At 36.9% G+C, this 17,950-nt stretch overlaps 1 protein-coding gene across 2 annotated transcripts in view; it reads right to left on the bottom strand.

The window, feature by feature from the left end:
- Positions 1–1,143: 1,143 nt before the first annotated feature.
- Positions 1,144–17,950, bottom strand: part of LOC100852521 (uncharacterized) — a 47,516-nt gene continuing 30,709 nt past the window's right edge. The window contains exons 13-19 of one of the 2 annotated variants that reach the window (XR_788445.3): positions 15,467–15,540; positions 13,606–13,703; positions 13,436–13,495; positions 13,238–13,306; positions 13,098–13,151; positions 12,331–12,484; positions 1,144–1,463 (exon numbers count right to left, since the gene is read on the bottom strand). Coding sequence is in view for 1 of the 2 variants with exons in the window: in XM_010667121.3 (XP_010665423.1) it covers positions 12,431–12,484; positions 13,098–13,151; positions 13,238–13,306; positions 13,436–13,495; positions 13,606–13,703; positions 15,467–15,540 (409 nt within the window). In the remaining variant the exon portion in view is untranslated. Of the gene's footprint in view, positions 1,464–12,329; positions 12,485–13,097; positions 13,152–13,237; positions 13,307–13,435; positions 13,496–13,605; positions 13,704–15,466; positions 15,541–17,950 lie in introns of those variants that run through there. The other variant, XM_010667121.3, reaches the window with a different exon arrangement.

Raw genomic sequence — 17,950 nt, 5'->3', positions numbered from 1 at the left:
GTTCCCTTTGTCAGGGCATAAAAATACATGTAATTGTATAGTTCAACAGAGTCGACTATATGCATAAATTAAAAACTATTTCTATTCGATATGGGATATCATAACCTGGGATATCACAATCTTAACATCCCGTTTTATCCCATGAGAATGTATGATTACTCAAACATTCGTTCAAAGTATATGGTTAACACAACTTTGATATCCCCTTTATGTCCCAAGAGATTGTATAATTACTCAAATATTCATTCCATGTATACGGTTAAATAGGGTCAATTATATACATAATTAAAGATTTTTTTTTTCATTTGATATAAGATATCATAATCATCCTTGGTTTTTATTTATTTGATATGAAATATCATAATCATCCTCCATGCAACCATCGACATCTTTGTGTATGATCAACCAAACACTTGTGTAAAGTCCCACCCCAAGATTGAAATCGACTTTAATAGCATTCATTATAAAATCTTTGAATAAAAACTTTGAAAAACATAATATATAAGCAATTTATATTTTCAAATTTTGTCAATTAAAAACCAAATTTAGTCTTCTAATTTATCATACAAACCACCCAAATCCTCGTCTAAATAATTAAATTTGATAAAAAATTATTTTTAATCATTCTGGTGGTATAAAACCAGAATGAAAATAAGTTTATAACTTGAAAATAAGTTTAATATTCAAATCACAAAAAATGCAACTTTATTTCACTTGTCCAAAAAGGTTTTTATATGTTTATCTAATATTTGGTTTCTAAAATGTATGTGAGAAAATAAATTGAAAAGAAAAATATAAAAAAAATGTGAAAAGAAATTTATAAATTTTTTATCTTTATTTACTCATCCATGAAAAAGTTGGAAAATGGAATATTAAATTATTAAAAAATACACCTTTTTAACATTTTTTTTAAAGAAAAATAGGAAACAAAAAATTTTTCACTACTCCATTTTTCCTTGATATTTTTCTCTTACCTTTTCCATGGTGTTCAAAATCATAAAATCACATTTCTTAATATTTTCCAAGAGCCAAACATAGCTTAATAAAAATTTTACAATATCAATACCAATATGATTCTTACAAAATTATGATTTTGCTTTCAATTTTAACTTCTTCCAACCAAAGTCCCAAACAGAGTCTTAATGCCCCACTCAAAACATGATGGCAGATTGCCTTAAATTTCACCAAACCTGGACATAATCGTTTTCAATGTAATAATAGAAAGCCAGATGCTTCCAAGAGATAGTTGTAAAAGTCTTGGATTGAACAAAAGTTTCAATCCAAAAATGATTATTAGGGACAAACCCCATCACCAGAAAACCAAAATACAAAAGCCATAGCTACATGACCAGGCTAGAACTTAAATTAACAGTGCTTAATCAAATCATCTTCTTTGAGCAAATTGACTGATAACCCAATTAAGAGTGTGCTTCACCTTTTATCTTCCCTCTTCCATATTTTTCCTGAAATAAAATAAAATAAAATACAGAATGAGCTCACAACCCAGAAAATTAAAGTGGTAATATCATAGAAACGGATAAGTAATGGCATTTTTCTGATACCAACCTAACTAATCTGATTCCAATGATCAAGATATGGGTTTTTTGCAATGTGATGAATGCCAAATAATAGAGGGGAGCTTATCCAGGCAGTATATGTAGTCACAATGGTTCCAGAGATTCATGAATTTCAATTGCCTAATACTTTTCTTTAATGCTATCATGATAGCACTTCCAAGTTGTATGGTATCCAATAATGTTGGTAACTCCTACCAACTCCCTAGAAAAATATGAAACACTTGACAGTACAAATTTAGTTACCCGACCTGTAATTGAGGCTGTTGGAAACAGATTTAGAGAAGAAAACAACTCTGGATTGATCCTAAAAATAACTCTCTTAATGTTTCTGTGGTGGGATCATTTTATTTGGTGCTAAGATAATTTTTTTCTTTCCATTTTTTTCCTCATCTTAGATGTTCTCCAATTTTTCCATGAACTTGTAAATTCTAAAGCAAGGCATAGTGTTTTGGAGCCCTAACCATAAGCTTAGGCAAGGTTTCAAGAATATAAACTTGGGAGGGAACTGAATTGTGATGACACTAGAATCTCAACCCTGAATACCTCAGAATGAATACCATCTTAGTCACTTGTCATGTATGAGGTTTCAGAACAGATTCTTTCCTGTTATATTTTCTTTGGTTGTAATACCTAATTCACCTCCCACGGTGCATTTTATTAGTTGCAACATATATGATAAAATACCACATGAGAAAAAAAGAAAAAAAAAAAAAGAGTTCCTTTCCTCAATTTTCTAATGATTTCTCATCAAGGATTATCAAAATTTTACTACCACCACTTCCCCATGGGGGCCCTCTTATCTTCAGTTTGAGTTCTACTTAACCCTACCAGGTGTGCTCCTACACCATACTGCATACAGGCCCTTCCTGCTCTGAAAGCTGGACATGGTTCTAAGCATTTGTTACATTATGCGAACCAACCCAATTACTTCAATTATATATACAGATAGAGATAATGCCATCAGGAAACTAATGGTTGATCTCTTCCCCCAGATGCTATGCTACTTGGACTCAATCACTGAGATGCAAGAACTAATTATTACAAACCTTAGTCAAAGATAACAGGGTCACTAGATGACATCTTATCTCAGCCCACACCCACAAGGGTTGTCCTTCCCAAATAGATGGTTCACCACCAACTCCGCTCCATATTGAACTGAATGTGGCTTGCCCAAAGGAAATATATCTTTCTACTTGCTCATACTCAACCAGGTAAAGTAATTGATAGACTATCTATTGTTCCATTGCTTAGCCGCCCACTTCACTAGTTTGCAGGTGGAATGAAGTTCCCTAAATCCTGGAATCAGCTTATGCATGTTTTTCATCTCCTTCATTGAGCTACAAAGACAAATCCCATACATTTTACTTTTGTAAAATGAGATACTCCATACCAATCTATCTTGGGTATATAGGATGCCCAACCATTCTTCGTTAATAGAAGTTTCTTCAAGCTTAGTAGGCAAGGGAAAAGATGATAAATAATTTTTATTAATATGACTCAATGAATTGTGTACATGACTGCTGCTAAATATATGCACAAGGCTAGGATCAAGGCTAAAAACTAGGAAGAAAAAATGGGAAAACATCTATAAAATTCCTACAAATAATTTACAGCTATACAACAATCTAAATATAGGAACAAATTAGCCTAATTAATCCCAAAATTATATGCTATTCAACCAAGTTTGACTTGTTATCTATCTTTAACAGCAAACTACTCCAGCCTGTATGGCCTGATTTGATTCTAGATTCTCAGCACTCTCCCTCAAGCTGGTTTGTAGACATTATTCAGTACAAGCTTACCAAGAATTCCTTGGAATTGTGGCTTCACTCGACCCTTACTCAGCACATTCAATAATTGTTTTTCAATTGACATGAATGGTTTACCAATGAGCCTGTTATCTATCTTTACTTTAATGAAATGTTGATCAACTTTACGTGCTTCATTCTATCATCTTGCACTTGATTGTGAGCTATACTTATGGCAGCCTTGTTGCGGCAATACTGCTTCATAGGTCTATCATTCTCCATATTTAGTTCCTTTAGGATAAATTTTAACCATAGAAGTCCACAAGTTCCCAAGGCCATTGATCTAAACTCAGCTTTTGCACTAGATCTCACAATAACTAACTGTTTTTTGCTTTTTCATGTCAGCAAATTGCCTCTAATAAATGTGCAGTACCCAGAAGCAGATTGTCTGTTATTGATACAACCTACCCAGTCAACATCCATGCATGCCTCCCTCTAGGTTGCTCGTTTTTTAAAATAAGTCCTTTCCCAATTGCTCCTTTGAGATATCTCAGAATTCTCACCACTGTATTCATATGTTCTTCATTTGGTGACATTCATTGGCAATATGGGACAAATACATCAACTTGCCCACTAACCTTTAGTAACTCTCTTTATTAACAATTGGACTTATTGTCGATGTTCTCACTTTGTGATTGACATCAATTGGAGTGTCCAATGGTTTGCATCCAAGCATTCCAACTTTCCTTTAATAGGTCTAAAAGTATACTTTACTCATGACAAGAAGATCCCTTTATTTGATCTAACTGCCTCAATGCCTAGGAAGTATCTCAAATCCCGCAGGTTTTTAATTTCAAATTCTTTAGCACAGGAATCCTGCAAATTTCTGATTTCAGCCAAGGTATTTCCAGCCATGATTATATCATCTACATATACAATTGGCATAGTCACCTTACCTCCTACATTCTTGTGAAACATTGTGTGATCAACTTGGCTTTGCAAGTATACTTTATCATGGGCTAACTTGATAAAATTTTCAAACCAAGCACATGGTGACTGCTTCAATGCGTAAAGAGATTTTCTTAATCTGCAAACTTTCTTTCTCCCAAATTTTCCCTCAAAGCCAAGTCCATGTATACTTCTTCCTTTAGGTCTCCATGAAGAAAAACATTATTTACATCTAGTTGGTGTTGGGGCCAGTCTTGAGCAATAACAAGTGATTACACTTGAATTGTGTTTATCTTTGCAACCGGTGCGAAGGTTTCTAGGTAGTTGAACTCTCAAGTTTGTGTGAATCATTTTGCAACTAGCCTAGCCTTGTACCTATCAATTGTTCCATCTGATTTAAATTTCATTGTGAACACCCACTTGCATCCTACAACTTTCTTTCTAGTAGGAAGTTCCACCAAGTCCCATGTCCTATTTTTGTGTAGGGCTCTCATTTCTTCTTAAACTGCTTCTCTCCCTTTTTAATCTTTCAAGGCTTCCTAAATACAATTTGGAATACTCACACTAGAGAGATTAGCAATAAAAACTTTAAAAAAAATGGACTAAGCCTACTGAGGAAACAAATTTGGAGATAACATGAAGTCCAAACCCCTTTTCTAAGAGCAATAGGAAAATTCAAATCAGATGAAGAGTCATAATAAAATTCAGAACTTGGGAAATTTGGGAAAGTTGGGGAATTGGGGAACTCACCTAAGTCGTCTAAGTTTTCCATGTTCTATTCAGGAATCAGTAATGACTGAGGAGAGTTGTTAGCTCCTATATTCCTTCTCGAATACACTATCTCTACTTGTTTTCCTAGTCCATTATTTAAATCTTCTCCTCTTATCTGATCTTCCCTATTTAGTATTTCAGAATCTGAGATGGGCCAATAAGAACGGAGTTTTCAAGAATAGTAACTAGTAGGACTTCCTAAAATCCATCTTCCTCTCTAAAACTCTCCCCCCGAAAGAGAAGGTTTGGGGTAGTAAGGTTGGTTTTCAAAAAAATATGATGTCCATTGTTACTTAGAATTTCAAAGACTTTGGATGAAAGCATTTGTAGCCTTTTTGAGTTGGTGAATACTTGACAAAGACACATTTAAGGGCTTTTGGATCCAATTTACTTTTAGTATCGTTATCATCATGAACAAAAGCAACACAACCAAAAACCATTGGTGTAAGGGAGGAAAAAATGTGGCTAACAGGAGGGAAGAATTTCTTAAGGACGTTCATAGGTGTCTCAAATGCAAGAGTGTGGGATGGCATTCTCGTAATGAGATATGAGGCTGTCAAAATAGCTTCGCCCTGATATTGTCAAGGAACCTCAGAGAAATCGATTTTTTCTTTTGGCTACTCTATTTTGTTAGAGTGTTTCAACACCTGACTACTAGTGTATAACCCCATGGGCATCAAGATATTTCCATAAAATCTCTGCAAAATATTTTCTCCCATTGTTGATTATAAGGATTTAATTTTGGTTTGGAACTAATTTTGGATAGTTCAACACACTTGAGTATGATTATAGATAAAAGTAATGAACTGCCTAGCTTCGAATAGATAGGTTACACAAGAGGGACCCCACATATCATTATATATAATGGAAAAAGGACTAGATGGAGTATAAACATGAATAGGAAACGTAGCTTGATGATGTTTTGACAGTTCACTCACTTCACATTCATAATTAGTGGCATTTTTATTTAGAAATAGAGAAGGAAACAACTTTTCTAGTTAAGCGAAGCCTGGATGCCTAGTCTAGAATACCACAACAAAATTTCACCCTTGAAGGAACTTTCACATTATAATGCCTTTGGAACCTTCTCAACCTCTTCCTCTAAAATACATAAGTCTTCCAAATCCCCAACACTGTCAATCCTCTTCCTTGAACACAACTCTTAAAGTACATAGCGAGTTGGAACCCGTCAGAATAGCCCAGTTGGTCAAGGCGAACACTAGGAAGTGTGGTCCCAGTAAGTGGCATATGGTCTTGGGTTCGAATCTTGCCACTAATGATACCCTGAATTTACCGGATGCTGGTTATTGTGGGGCGGTCAGCACCCCGAGATTTGGGTCCCCATGGAGAATCCTAAGGGCTTGGCTATGGAAGGTTCTTCGGTTATCAAAAAAAAAAAAGTACATAGTGAGTTGGAGGGAATTTAGCACAACAATTTAGATTATGAGTGAGTTTACTAATGGAGATTAAATTGCAAGATAAATTGGGAACATGTAGGACTAATTTTAGGACGAGGTTTTTTTAGATGACAATAGTTCCTTTTTCAGTAATAGATGAAAGAGAGCCATCTATTATTTTGACCTTTTGATGTCCTGAACAAGGAGAAAAGTAGAGAAAAGACTTGTCATATAATTTGAAGCCCCTGAATCTATGATCCAAGGCCTAGATGTGTGTAGGGCAAAGAGAAAATTAACTACTAGAGCCACATTTCCTGTAGATGGAGTCATGAATTTTGGAGAAACTCTGATTCTTTCTTACTGAAAACTAGAGATTCAGATGTAGTAGTTTATTCAATCTTCTACCAGTCAGCCACCTGAAATCCTCTGCTGTTTTTGCTTGTTGGTTGTTTCCTCTCCCACATCCTTGCAGCTTCCCATTAAGCTTCCAGCACATATCCATGGTGTGGCATGGTTTATTGCAATGATCACACCACAATTTGTCCTTGTCATCGTTTTTCATACTAAAATTCCATTGGTTACAGACAAGTGCAATTTCTAATTTCAGCAATAAACCCTCCTTTGCTGGATTTTCTTTTGTCATCATAACCATCAGCCAGCTTTCTTCTCCTCTGATTGCTGAGTAAACTTCTTTTATTCATGGAATGGGCTGATCAAATTCAGCATTCAAACCAGAAAGAAAGTCAAACACTTCCTTTTTCAAGTACATTCTTTTATAGCGTGCTATCCTCAATGTTCTTCTAGTTAAGATCTTAAGATCTTGATAAAGATCTATTTGTTCCCAAAGGTGATTCGTAGTGTTGAAATAAGTTGTCACTATCTAGTCTCCTTGATTTCATGGGCCTTACGTTTCAAATTGTGCAACATTGAGCCGTTGTCCATATATGAAAATGCAATATTAGTAACATCCCATATTTCTTTTGCAGTTCAGAAGAACATAAACCGCTGGCTGATTTCGGTCTCTATGGAATTGACTAGTCATGACATCACCATGAAATTTTCAGCATCCCAAACATAATTAGGATCAATCACACTTGGAGCCTCCTTTAAGCCATCTAAATATATCATCTTACCTTGACCTCTGATAAAGAACCTTACTAATTGTGCCTAATGTAACAAATTGTTCCCATTGAGCCTATGAGTTGTAATCTGAATAGTGTTGCATTTTGTGGAACCAGAAACTTGTCCCATAGTGACTTCCTTCCCATTAGATATAGCTTTAGACATTATCCTCTAGCGACACCAGCAATGAGGACCACTTAAAAACAAATCTAGAACCCAGAAAAGGCTCTGGTACCATGAGGGAAAATATGAAAAGAATTTCTATTAATCTGACATAATGAAATGTGTACATGACTGCTGCAAAATATATACAGGAGTAAGGCAGGATCAAGGCTAAAAACAAGGAAGAAAAATGGAAAAAATATCTATAAAATTCCCATAGATAATTTACAACTATAGAATAATCTAAATATAGGAACAAATCAACCTAATACATCCCAGAATTTTAGGTTATTCAAACAAGTTTGACTTCTTATGTTTAATAACAAACTCATATAGGCTGTATGGCCTGATTTGATTCATTCTCAGCAGTATAACAAAATTCCCCCAAGAACTTGCTTAGTCTTTTGGAGGCACTCCATAACTCTCTGTTAGAGTGTTTTTTACTCTGCTTTTCTAAAATCCAAAGAGCACATCAATGGCCATTTTTTATATCCAGTAGAATGGGTCCCCCCCCAAGCTCATAACTTTCCTAATTGCCAAACCACTGAAAGTTTCTGTGTCATTGTTCTTGGACAAATCATTTCTTCATGGAAACCATATCACTTGAGCCTTCTTTTGCAAAGATTTTCCAAGAAAATGGCAAAAAGGAGAGGAAAGAGGCAAGTTTTCTCAGCCATGACTTTCCCTTTCCTCAATCATTCTCTTTCACCTTTTAGGTGATCCCTGGAATATACCAGTAGTGCCATACTGATTTATCTGGGTGCTCGATCATTTTGTCCTCTATATTAAAACTAATTGATTTCTTAGACTATATCTTTTTTTTTTGATAAGTAAAGCAAGATATATTAAAGAAGAGGCAGAAAGTTACAAGTATACAGGGGGTATACAAAGCAACAACCCCCTCTCAAAGCAAAAAAAGAACAACAAGGCTCACCACCCCTTAGTTGGATGCCAACCATTCCAAGAACCCTATAAGGGACACACGCTCCTCACCAATATACAATCTAGCCCAGCTCCACAAACTACAAACAAAAAAATTCTTAAGCTTTTGGATATCTAACACTCCCCCCCTAAAAGCTAGCCTATTTCTTTCCTTCCAAACCGTCTAAAAAATACACAACGGTATGGATTTCCATATCTTTTTCTTTTTCTTTCCCACAAAAGGGCCCCTCCAACTAGTTAAGACCTCCTTTACAGTTTCTGGAAAGACCCACTACACACCTGATAACCCAAGAACAATATCCCACAGAACTCTGACCACTATACAATGAATAAGAATATGATTTACAGTTTCTTCTTCACAACCACATAGAAAACATCAATTAGGAAGCTGCCATCCTCTTTTCTGAAGTCTATCAAGAGTGAGCACCCTCCCCCAAGTAGCCTCCCAAGCATAGAATGCAACCTTGGTTGGAACTGAATCCACCCAAATGCATCTAGAAGGAAAAACAATATCATTGGGTCTGGTCACCAATCAATAAGCTTCTTTGACCCTAAATTTGTCATTCCTTCCTCCCTTCCAACAGACTGAATCTTCCTCCATAGAGGGCTTGTAATCCCTCAGAACATGTAGCAAGTTCCCTATCATATCCATCTCCCAATCATTAAAGTCCCTCAAAAATCCTAGATTCCACCCCCCTTGACCAAAATTCTGATCCCACATCTCCTCCACCGTCGCATTCCTATGAGAAGCCATAGCAAATAGGTGGGGGAAATTTTGGGACAGCCTTGTACCATTACACCAAACATCAGTCCAAAAATTGATTTTGCTTCCCTTCCCAACTATGAACCCCATGTTATCCCAGCATCAATCAGTTTCCTTCCAGATTTCCTTCCACACCCCCACGCCGAACGCCCCATAAGCCCTCTTTGTTCTCCAACCATGACCTTCTTGCCCATATTTCGTTGTTATCACTTGCTTCCAAAGATTATCTTTATCATAAGCAAATCTCCAGATCCATTTACCAAGCAAAGCTTTGTTCAAGAGCACTAGCTTCCTTAAGCCTAGTCCTCCCTTGCTCTTATCCTCACAAATCGCCTCCCACTTGATTAGATGAGCTTTTCTTTCCACACTTCCCCCTCCCTAAAGGAAATCTCTTTGAACTTTATCTAATCTCCTAGCCACTGACTTAGGCATCCGGAACAAAGACATGTGATAGATTGGCATGCTAGCCAAAGTGCTTCTTATGAGAGTGATTCTCCCCCCTTTTGAGATATATTGCCGTTTCCACCGCGCTAGTTTCCTCCTCACTTTCTCTTCCATCCCATCCCAAACTGAAGGGGCTTTGTTAGAAGCCCCTAATGGCAAGCCCAAGTATTGAGAAGGCAGTGAGCCCACCCTACATCCTAATTCCACTGCCATCTCCTCAATCTCCTCCACCACACCAACTAGGATAATTTCACTTTTGTCCAAGTTAATCCTTAGGCCTGAAGCTGCTTCAAACCACAAAAGAATCCAACTCAAATGAGTAAGGTGCTCTTTGTTAGCCTCACAGAACACAATTGTATCATCAGCAAAGAATAGATGAGAGATTTTTAAATTGTGTCTCCTATCACCCTGAATACTACAACCTGAGAGGTAGCCCCCCGCAACCGCCCTCCTAATTAGGGCATCTAGCACTTCTATTCCCAAGACGAAGAGATAAGGAGATAATGGATCCCCTTGACGAAGCCCTTTAGAACTCGGGAAGAATCCAGCTGGAACCCCATTAACTAGAACTGAAAACTTGGCAAAAGATATACAACTCCACATCCATCCCAACCACTTTGAGCCAAATCCCATTTTGTGAAGTGTCTTCAACAAGAACTGCCAGTTGATGCTATCATACGCTTTCTCAATATCCAACTTACAAATGAGCCCTTTCTCTTTTCTTTTCTGCCACGAGTCTATCACCTCATTCGCAATTAAAGAAGCATCAAGGATTGGTCTTCCCATCACAAATGCATTCTGAGTTGGGGCTACCACTTTGTTTAACACTCTCTTGAGTCTATTAGCTAACACTTTAGCCATCAATTTGTATAGCCCCCCCAGGAGACTAATGAGTCTAAAATCTCCCAAATCAGCCGCTCCCCCTTTCTTAGGAATCAGAACCAGAAAAGTGTTATTGAGACTTTTGAGAAAGGAGCTTTGCTCATAAAACTCCTTAAACATCTCCAAGATCTCCCCTTTCACAAAACCCCAACAACTTTGCCAAAACGCCATAGTAAAGTCATCCGGCCCAGGGGCTTTATCCCCACTCATCTCCATTAAAGCTGAATGAATCTTATTTTCAGAGAGCGGAATCTCAAGATTCTCTGCTTCTTGCTGGCTAATTTGATCTAATTGGATCCTCTCAATATCCGCCTTCCACCCCAAGTCTTCTGAGAGCCTCTATTGATAAGCATTTGCAATCCCTTCCCTTACCTCCTGTTCCTCTACCAGCCAAACCCCATCAATTTTAATTCTGTCCAAAGAGTTATTGTTACGGTGGGCATTCGCCATCCGATGAAAAAATCCCGTATTTTTATCCCCTTCCTTAAGCCATACCTCCCTTGAGAGTTGTCTTCAATGACTTTCTTCCAAAAGGACCCATTTTTTATAGCTTTCCTTTGCTTCCTTTTTTAATTCTGTCTCTTCCAAAAACAATCTTCTTTCGCTTTCCACACGGTCCCAATAATCCACTTGCTGCAGGGCTGCACTTTTGTTACCTTCCAAATTTCCAAAGACATCTCTATTCCAAGCTTTTAGTTTCTGTTTGAGCTCCTTCATCTTTGCTGCCAATCTATAACTAGCAGTGCCTCTGACCTCAATTTCCCTCCACCAATTCCGGATAAGGTCTAGAAAACCCTCAACTTTTAACCACATGTTTTCGAACCTGAAGGGAGATGGACCTCTCCTTAGCCCGCCTCCTTCTAGAAGAATGGGAAAGTGGTCAGAAACAAGACAAAGCAGCCTTCTTTGAATCACCCCACTAAACTGATCTAGCCAGCTAGGAGACTATATCTTAATAGTTCCTTCTCATTAATCATGGTTATAATTTTTTCTGTCTAAGGTTCCCTTATCATTTTGTTTAATGAATTTCAAGCTCTCTACAAGTGGCCTCTTTCGCATATTTAGCCATGATTGTGTCTTGTGCACAAAGTTGAGGTTTCCAACTGCTGATGTGCTTGTGTCAAGAGACTTCCTAGGTACACCTACATTCCAGCCTTCCTAATAACAAGAAGTTAAAAATAAAACAAAACAAACATAAACAAAATTGCAACAAAGGAATAAACTACCTGCCTTCTTCACTTCACATGATTTTTTAGGGGGGGAAATTGAAAGAAAGAGAAGGAAACCCAAACAAAACATTAGAACCAAATGTTTTTCATTACATGGTAAGAACTTGGCAAAAAGCACATCACTTACGTAAGTATTAAATTACTTGCAATTAGAACATTAGAAACACATTGAGGCAACTGTAAATGTACATAGAAGAACAAAAAAGTTTGAAATCTTTCAGTAGGTTGACATATGAGTGACTAACTTGAGGCTGCTTATATATAAAAAAATAAAAAAATAAATCCCCTAAATTGACTTTAGTCCTACACCCAAGTTCAGCAGAAAATAGAAAACAAAAAAATTACCAGTTTGAAGACAAAATAGATTCTCTTTTGCAACAATCCACTTGAGAAAGAACCATTGGCCAGAGACTTGTAATCTGAGGAGCTCAGTATTTATGGTGTATCAGGTTGCCACTGGTTTCTTTCTCATTGTCCAAAATGCAGCAAAGTATCGGTTCTGCAATTAAAAGAAGATAAGAATTAACATGTTCAAAACATCAACAATTTTCTTTGTTCTTTTTTCAGATACTATTAACTCAGTAAAAGCTGCAGCTTCTCAAGCAGGAGATTTCAGGTGGAACTTGCTGAAGTAAACAATTAGGTCTAGTTGGCAAGCTTTTAACCAAATCCACCAGGTCTAAATGGGTTAAGGTTTGCGTAAACCTGATAATCTATACTAAAAAAATTTCAAATTTTAAATGTTCAAAACCATCTTATAGATATATTTTAATGTGTTTTTTTTTACTAATTTAACATAATTTTCAATATAGACTGGTTGAAGATTCCATCTGGCTAGGGCAGTTCTAAAACCCCTGAAAGCCATCTTGACGTAAACCCATCTAAACCTGACCTTTTGCCAGCTCCAATACTATGTTGCTAGCGGTTCCTGTACCTGTACCACTTCCATAGATATCTAGGGATGTGTTGATCATAACATCCCAATTAAATCAAATGTCAAAGAAACTCTCTCTCTCTCTCGTCTCCTTTTTGTCCTCCTTTGCTTTTTCCTCCTCCTGTTGGGGATGCAGACAACTGGGAAAAGTAAATCATGCACCAGGTAAGAATCTTACTTGCATCATGGATCGAGGATTCGTTGTGTAGGTCGTCTCAATGGTCCTTTCTTTCTGTAATTCATGAACTAAGTCCAATTACAATTTCATGTCGTTGTATACAGATGCAAGACAACATAAAACATGTGGATTGAGATTACCTCCATTTGAAATCCATAGTGTAAAGCAACCTTCTTCACATCTTCCAAACTTAGTTCAATGGACATCTCCTAGAAGGAGAAAAAGAAAAATGAGGAACATTTATAGAAAAAAATGAATAAACAAACATACCAGCTATTGCATCTTAAACGTCATGTAACTGTCATTTAAACTGTGTGTCTTAAGGGAAAGAGTCTAACATCTTCTTGTCCATACATATCCGCAAAGTGATACAGCAGGGGTCCAAAATTGATCCAGACCTGCTATGAAACAAGATCAAGTAACACTCATCAAAAAAAAAAAAAAAAATGGAACAAGATCAAGTAATGTATTCCAAAGAAATTGATCCAAACAGCCACAGAGAACTTACACCACCATCTTTGAGGATTCTTGATATGATTTCAATGTATTCCACGATGTTGTGTGCTGTATCAATGAAGAAGCAGGTCACAACTGCATCCCAAACTCCTGCAATTACCATAAAAATTCCCTTAACAATGACTTTTAAGATGAAAAAGACTATGACGAAGTTAACTAGTTAACTTGGTCAGGGAACTTATGTCCCATTGAGTTTTGACAGTCTATTTCCTTAAAGAGTGGAAAGCCAAAGGCTTTCTGCTGTGTGGACTTCTGTATTTCTCTTTTATACATTAGTGCATAGTTCCTTCCTTTGAAAGATTTCTCACTTTTCATTCTTATGTTCAAATCCTTTCTTTTACCTAACATAATACAACTATAGTCTATCATTGAAAAACAGAAAACAAATAATAATGCCGGGTTCAGTATAAAGCTACAGTACCAGCAATGCACATGCACATGCCAGAATTGATATTTCTAAAGCAACCTTTACCAGCATCAAAGCAAAAATGCATATACATAATTCTCCAATGTCCAAAACACAACTTTTAGTGTTATTGAAAAGATATGTCCCTGATACACGGTATAAAAGGAGAATCTGAAAATAAACGAGAAGGAAAATAATTAGGAGGAAAAAGCCCTCCAAACAAAATCAGACCAGACAATCCAAAAAAACAAATTAAATTTAGCATAGAGATTTTCATCCTCTAACAAAGACTTGAACCATTGAACCAAAGTTTAGAGACAGACACTTTAACCTCAACAAAGACAACTCCACCCTTTTAAGATTCATTTGGTTACACACGTCCCAGATGTTCAAAACAGGTGAAGAGAGGCAACTTTCCAAGTTCTAGTCTTCACCTTGCCTGCAAAAATCACCTCAGCAACTAATAAGGGAACCATTCACAAAATAAGATAAACCCATGATTCCCCCAAAGATGGAGAAGAGCAATGCCTGCAACGTTCAAGATGCAGTACAATAAGGAGGCTATCCTAGATGCCTCCATATACTGACAACACCAGCAGCAACCTTTAACCAGGACAAACTGGCTTTCAATCAACTGATCAATTGTAAGGATTTTTTGCACTAAACCACCTCCCACACAAAGAAACAAACCTTAGACTTGACACGCAAGCCCCAAGACTTCAAACCTTGTAAAGAAGGAGAAGGCCTAAGAACTGCCTCAAGGAGATAACCAAAAAAGAAACTCCTGTACTCAACTTCCATTTCAAAATATTCCTCCCTGTCCTCTTTGGTACAAAAGCATGAAACCTCCTAATTAATGATACACAAACTCTGTCACCTACTCTTCCCTTCCAAACTCAATTATTTAGCTTCCCTATTAGTTGACAAATAAAAGAGACAAGGAAAAACATCCTTGAGAGCAATCTCTCCACACCGTATATCAACCCAAAAATGCATTCTCTCACCATTTCAGACATTAGAACTATCCCACCCATTTCATCCCCCAACTTATAGTACCCCAACACCAAACTTAGCCATTAGAACTTTCCTCCAAAATCCATCATTTTCTTTCTCAAACCTCCAAAGACCCTTCCCCAGTGGAACTCTATCAAGATCAAGCACATTTTGGATCCCCAATTCCCTATCATCATAGGAGAATGCATAGAAGACCATATAATGAAATGGATGATCTTTCAGTTACCTCCTCTCCTAAGTGCCATTATCATCTATGCAATAGTTGTGTGCTAAAAGTAACTGACTATGACCCTTAGGAAGGTAACAATGTATACAGGATAATATCAGCCAAAGATTCTCCTAACAAAGACACAAAAAATCAATCACATTATATGCATCAAATAAAGTAAATATACAGAAACAAGAAAGAAAGAAGCTATACTATTTCTCCTACCTATTTGGCTTGGATCGCTATAGACTTCAACAAAGTCACCACCACACATTGAAAAGCCTTCAGTGATCCCTGCACTGCACGCAAGGCAAGTCAATGATTACTGAGTAGTAAACCATTGCAGGTGCAAATAAAAATAGAAAAACACTTCTCCAACTGGTGTTGTTTGTGCAAGCAGGAACAAGAATTGGTCAACCACTAACTTATCCATTTTATTACAGCACAGAGATTAAGGTCTTTATTATTCTGAACCTTTTATTAGTTGGGTGCTTCTTGAGACACTTGAGGATACCAGGAGTAGTTAGTGTGGAGGGATGGTAAAGGAAGGCAAAAAAGAAAGTATGGCTTACAGACCCAATATATTTATTTTGGTGAATTTGGAAGCAACACAATAGAAGGATTTTTTATGGCTTGGATCAATTGGAATTGCAGCTGACAAATGTTTTTATGAAAACATTTTCATAAATTCTTTGTTTGAATGGACTGAATGATCATTATGAAATGGAAGCTTCTCTTTGACAGATTTATTGATGTTTTGGATATTACTTAAGAAGTGAAATACCTTTTTCTTTTTCTTTTATTTCTGTCTTTTTGCTTTTTCTATGCATTGTGTACATGGGTTGCACCCACTTTGGCAATTACTTCAAAAGGGTGTACAGGTGTTTCCCCATCTAAGTCTCCACCTTTAACTCTAGTGCTTTATCCATCAGTGAAATGGTTTGTCAATCATTCTCCAGTACCTTCTCTTTTTTTCCTTCTATGATAGGCATATTTTTTTCCTTTTATTTTTCACAGCAGGGTATCAAACCTGGGACCTCCACGTCCCCACCCTAACCCATTGCTGCATGAATCAGGCCTTAGAGGCCAACACCCCCCCTTATTTCTCCCCAGTTGCAGAGACGACCACCTCAGTTCAAGTAAACAGCTGTTTCAAACCACAACATTATAAAATTTCAACAACAGATCAATGGTATTCACGGAAGAATCCCATACCATAGTTGAATCTTCACTCTTGAAGTCTTGATATGGTTTCACCTCATTAAGTCTACTGAACTCTGCTGCTCAATCACTTAACAACATAGAAAATTCATTTAATTGATGAGAAGGGAAACAAAACACAATTCCTCTGCTCCAAAGTACTGGCCTAAGATATTTGGTTATTGTAGGCTAATCCACCTCATTCCAGCCCTTTTTATGAACAGCCCACAACCATGGTAGGGCTAGGTTTCTTGCTGCAAATAATATAACTTTGGTGCTAGATTGTTAATCTAATACTCCTACACATCTCTTCTCTGTTATTTACTGCAGAATACAAAGCAATGTGTAGAACCTAGTAGAGGAAAGATCTCAGCACGAAACCCATTTTCACCCAGCCAGTGCAGTTCTCTCCGAACAATCACAAGCTAAACCTTAACTACCCACAAATCTCTGCAGTCTGCACAAATCTCCCAATTTCAGCTGCTGATGATCCAGTATGTGCATTCTGCTTCTCCCTCTGATCATTCTCAAGAAGCTCCAGACATGATGTCTGGTTCAGGCTGTCCATCCATTTTTTCCATCAGCCTCTGTACTCCTTAGACCTTAAAGTTCTAGGCTCACCTTTGCCCTTCTCAATGATTCTTATTGCCATCCCCATCCCAGCATCCCCACCCCAATGCCATCCCCTACCTTGAGTTCAAAGGACTTTCCTTAAATACTGCAAAACCTCTTATACAAGCTTTCTGTGTACTGGAATGCATCAAGGTCTCACTGTATATTCACATCTTACCTTCAGACTCACTTATGTTTGAAATATTCACCCCATACATCAACCAAATGATCAATTGATGGTTGAATTCAGTTTCTCTCTCTTTTCTGTCTATATAACCTTGTAATCTCTAAATTTTCACATCAATGGTTGATTTGTCAATCCTAAACTGGTGATACATGGTTGAATGAACCTAAAAGTCTTAGTTTTCATTTATATTTCATTCCTTCTCTTTTATTTTAATTTTTTGTTTGCCAAGATTTGACAGTTCTGTTTAATAAACTCAACATTTACTAAGCACTGATATGTACACCTAATAATTTGCCTTATGGAATGACAAAATGCTTCCATCTGCTTTCTAAAAACTATGCATTGCAATGTTTTAAAAGGCTAAAAGTGGTCTTGAGGCTTTTTATCCAAATAAGACGAGCCGTAAGACTTGAGGTAGAACAAGGCATAAGTCTCAACTTGAACAAATAAATAAATAAATTCTCAACAAATCAGAAAAATACTAATAAAATCACATGAAGTTCATTATAACAAAATTAACAGTTTGTCATTGTCAATAGTTTCCGATTTAGTTCATTCTTCTCTCTTCTAAAAGTCAATTCCCATGGTTTCTTCAAACAATCTTTAGTACTACCGTCACTATCACTTATGGGATCCTCCAAGGAATCATAATTATGTCTAATTATTGCATTATTCTCCTCATGAGTTTTAATGCCTGCCCATTCTTTTTC

The sequence above is a fragment of the Vitis vinifera genome, chromosome 18 (genome assembly GCF_030704535.1).
Source record: "Vitis vinifera cultivar Pinot Noir 40024 chromosome 18, ASM3070453v1".
In the NCBI taxonomy this organism is placed as follows: Eukaryota; Viridiplantae; Streptophyta; class Magnoliopsida; order Vitales; family Vitaceae; genus Vitis; species Vitis vinifera.
Note: the sequence above shows the minus strand (reverse complement) of the source record. Positions and strands in the feature narration are given on the sequence as shown.